At 31.6% G+C, this 3,592-nt stretch overlaps 1 protein-coding gene across 1 annotated transcript; it reads left to right on the top strand.

Annotated features, from left to right (window-relative positions):
• The first annotated feature begins 407 nt into the window (after nt 1-407).
• On the top strand, nt 408-1,274 carry LOC149569876 (LOB domain-containing protein 23-like). Its single transcript, XM_089817804.1, has 2 exons — nt 408-626; nt 738-1,274. The coding sequence occupies exons 1-2, from the start codon at nt 465-467 to the stop codon at nt 1,128-1,130; spliced, it is 555 nt and encodes a 184-aa protein (XP_089673930.1). The 5' UTR covers nt 408-464; the 3' UTR covers nt 1,131-1,274.
• The last annotated feature ends 2,318 nt before the right edge of the window (nt 1,275-3,592 follow it).

Genomic DNA, 3,592 nt, shown 5'->3' with positions numbered 1-3,592 from the left:
TAATACATATATAAAAAATAAGTGTAAATTTTGAAACATATTCTTAGGATAGAGGTGCCATTCACTTTCAAATTGGCATGTTGAGAAAAAGTAGTATGAGTAGTAATATGAATGTGTTAAAATAACAACCACCGTACTTCGAAAAAAAACTTTAGGGCTTAGTTATCTCCAGCTATAAAGCACCTAACAGTACCGTAAAACATATTTACCATCTAATCTTTGCTTTTAGCACATATTAGTCAATCTGATTAATTAAAGCTCTCCGAGTCACATGGCTTTATAAATGAAAACGTGATACTCGCTTCTATACATCTTACGTATCCATTACTCAACTCTTTCTCCCAATTCTACCTCATCTATATATTCCTCAATTCGATTCTGATCTTCTCGCATTATTTTCAAAAGCCTTACATTTATTTCTTCCTTCTCCAACCCTAATTCAGCTTGATCAGATATCAGAAGACATGTCTGGTATTGTTGTTTACCCTTGTGCTGCTTGCAAGATTCAGCGAAGAAAATGTGGAGATAAATGCGTGCTAGCACCTTATTTTCCTCCACGTGATCCTCACAAATTCTTAGTTGTACACAAATTATTCGGAGCAAGCAACATTGCCAAAATCCTTCAGGTATAAATCAATACAATTCGAGAAATTAATCAACAGGGCATTCCGATCTATCTATACTACAATTGGCTAGTTAGACTTTATATCAACATCATTTCATTTCATATTGTGCAGGATATTCCAGCAGAGAAGAGGGAAGACGCTGTAACGAGCCTTGTATACGAGGCAAATGTGAGATTGAATGATCCAATCTACGGCTGCACAGGCGCCATCTGTCGACTGCAGAAGGAAATCATACATCTCCAGTCACAATTGGCAACCATTCAAGCAGAGCTCTTCCATTCGCAGATCTATTTTTCGTCTCTCTTCCCCGGCTTTTGTGATTCCGGTGAAACAGCAACTACATTTGATGTTGTACATCAAAACGGCGCATATAATACCGATGAATCAGGAAGTAGAATTGATTTAGTACATGAAAACGATCCATACAATGATAATAACAACGATGGAGTAATAGCTATGCAAGAGTATGAGGACCCGTTTGGATTGTGGGCACCACTCGTGTGAACCTAGTTTGGGCTATATTCGTTCTATATTCTTCATGTTATGAAGCCCTACAAGCATTCCTTAATGTGGAATCATACTATGGGTAAACAATTAGGAATAAGCCATGTATGGAAATGGTGCTGAATATATTTACATTTGCAGCAACTGCAAACTGAATTGTTTTCTTCTCCTAGAGCCTCCACGAATGTCATCTTCTAATTTAAACCCTATAAATCTCGATTTAAGTCTATAAATAAAAGTATTTTCTATGTTTTCAAACTGTATATTTCATAAATTTATTTTTAATATTATAACTTTCTTTTTAATGCATAAAACTCAAAATTTGCATTATATGAAAGGGATATCATAGTTGTATATGGGTGACATCTTATATCTCTTATGTGTAATGATCAAAATTTTAAGGTTCGTTTGTATTTAATTCTAATATATTATTATACTATATGATAAGAAAATTTATGAATATTTTAAACATTTCAATTTTTATTTTTATGTTTAAAATTATTTTAATTGATGTCAATGGTTTGTATTGAGATTGTTTATAATTTATTTTACCAACATTCATATCCTATCCAAAGTCTATTTAGTTGCTGGAGTTAAATAATATTAGAATTGTCAGATTCTAGCATTTAACAATTTTGGAAGTTTGAATTTTAGAAAATTTCAAGAGGTTTATAGCTACTATAGAGAATGAAAAATAGAAGATAATATGTTTGAGAAATAATCTGGGGTTAGAATGTTGCTCTAGAAATTTTCATATTTTTTGTGAAATGATTGGGATCAAAAGGAAACTCAAAACTACATACAAACCTCAAAAGAATTGAGTGGTTGAAAGGAATAACCATATTGTGGTAAAAACTAAAATGAGAATGTTAAAAACCAAGCCCATTTGAATGATTCTTATTGGGTAGATGTAGTTGCTATGAAAGACTATATTCTCAATAGAAGTCCTACAAGTTCACTTGTCAAGATAATTGCATATCATGTATGGCATGAGAAAAGGCTTATTGTTGTAAGGAAACTTGGCAATAAAGAATACAACCATTTCCACATAACCCATAATAGATATGAAATAAATACAGAATTAAAATCCACATGCAAGAGAATAGACAACATACTCACAAAATTGTGACACAAGATATACCCTAGGAGATCCTCATTGAGGGAAAAATTCAGCCTCCAAAAGCATCCATCACCATGTATTATTTAGCAAAAAATACCATTGCAATACAACCATGGAAGCCTTCATGGCCATAGCCACAACCAAGCAAACTATGTGAACAAGCATGAATCCACACATCCTATGCCATGCTTTCAACCTTCACAAATGCTCCCTTGACTAACCTATCAAGCCTTGTCCCGCTCGACTCTTGCCTTTCTCACTCTTACTCTACAACAACTACCCTTGTGGCTGCTTATTTAGTAGCAAGTCCCACAAAACTATTAAGTGGTATTACATAAACCATGTTATGAAGCCTTACAAGCATTCCTTAATATGGAATCATACTATGGGTAAACAATTAGGAATAAGCCATGTATGGAAATGGTGCTGAATATATTTACATTTGCAGCAAGTACAAACTAAATTGTTTTCTTCTCCTAGAGCCTCCACCAATGTCATCTTCTAAATTAAACCCTATAAATCTCGATTTAAGTATATAAATAAAAGTATTTTCTATGTTTTCAAATTGTATATTTCATAAATTTATTTTTAATATTATAACTTTCTTTTTAATGCATACAACTCAAAATTTGCATTATATGAAAGGGATATCATAGTTGTATATGGGTGACATCTTATATCTCTTATGTGTAATGATCAAAATTTTAAGGTTCGTTTGTATTTAATTCTAGTATATTATTATACTATATGATAAGAAAATTTATGAATATTTTAAACATTTTAATTTTAATTTTAATTTTTAAAATTATTTTAATTGATGTCAATGGTTTGTATTGAGATTGTTTATAATTTTTTTTTACCAACATTCATATCCTATCCAGAGTCTATTTAGTTGCTGGAGTTAAATAATATTAGGATTGTCAAATTCTAGCATTTAACAATTTTGGAAGTTTGAATTTTAGAAAATTTCAAGAGGTTTAAAGCTACTGCAGAGAATGAAAAATAGAAGATAATACGTTTGAGAAATAATCCGGGGTTAGAATATTGCTCTAGAGATTTTTATATTTTTTGTTAAATGATTGGGATCAAAAGGAAACTGAAAACTACATACAAACCTCAAAAGAATGGAGTGGTTGAAAGGAAGAACCATATTGTGGTAGAAACTAAAATGATAATGTTAAAAACCAAGCCCATTTAAATGATTCTTATTGGGTAGATGTAGTTTCTATGAAAGACTATATTCTCAATAGAAGTCCTACAAGTTCACTTGTCAAGATCAATGCATACCATGTATGGCATGAGAAAAGGCTTATTGTTGTAAGGAAACTTGGCAATAAAGAAT

Source organism: Cupressus sempervirens, chromosome 3 (assembly GCF_028749045.1).
Source record: "Cupressus sempervirens isolate cs-2001-9-10 chromosome 3, ASM2874904v1, whole genome shotgun sequence".
NCBI classification, from domain to species: Eukaryota; Viridiplantae; Streptophyta; class Pinopsida; order Cupressales; family Cupressaceae; genus Cupressus; species Cupressus sempervirens.
Note: the sequence above shows the minus strand (reverse complement) of the source record. Positions and strands in the feature narration are given on the sequence as shown.

What these genes read in the sequence shown, in the direction of transcription:
- LOC149569876 (XM_089817804.1), top strand. Translation starts at nt 465, where the DNA reads ATGTCTGGTATTGTTGTTTACCCTTGTGCTGCTTGCAAGATTCAGCGA. An exon ending in ACATTGCCAAAATCCTTCAG is followed by an intron (nt 627 to 737) that starts GTATAAATCAAT and finishes CATATTGTGCAG; the next exon opens with GATATTCCAGCAGAGAAGAG.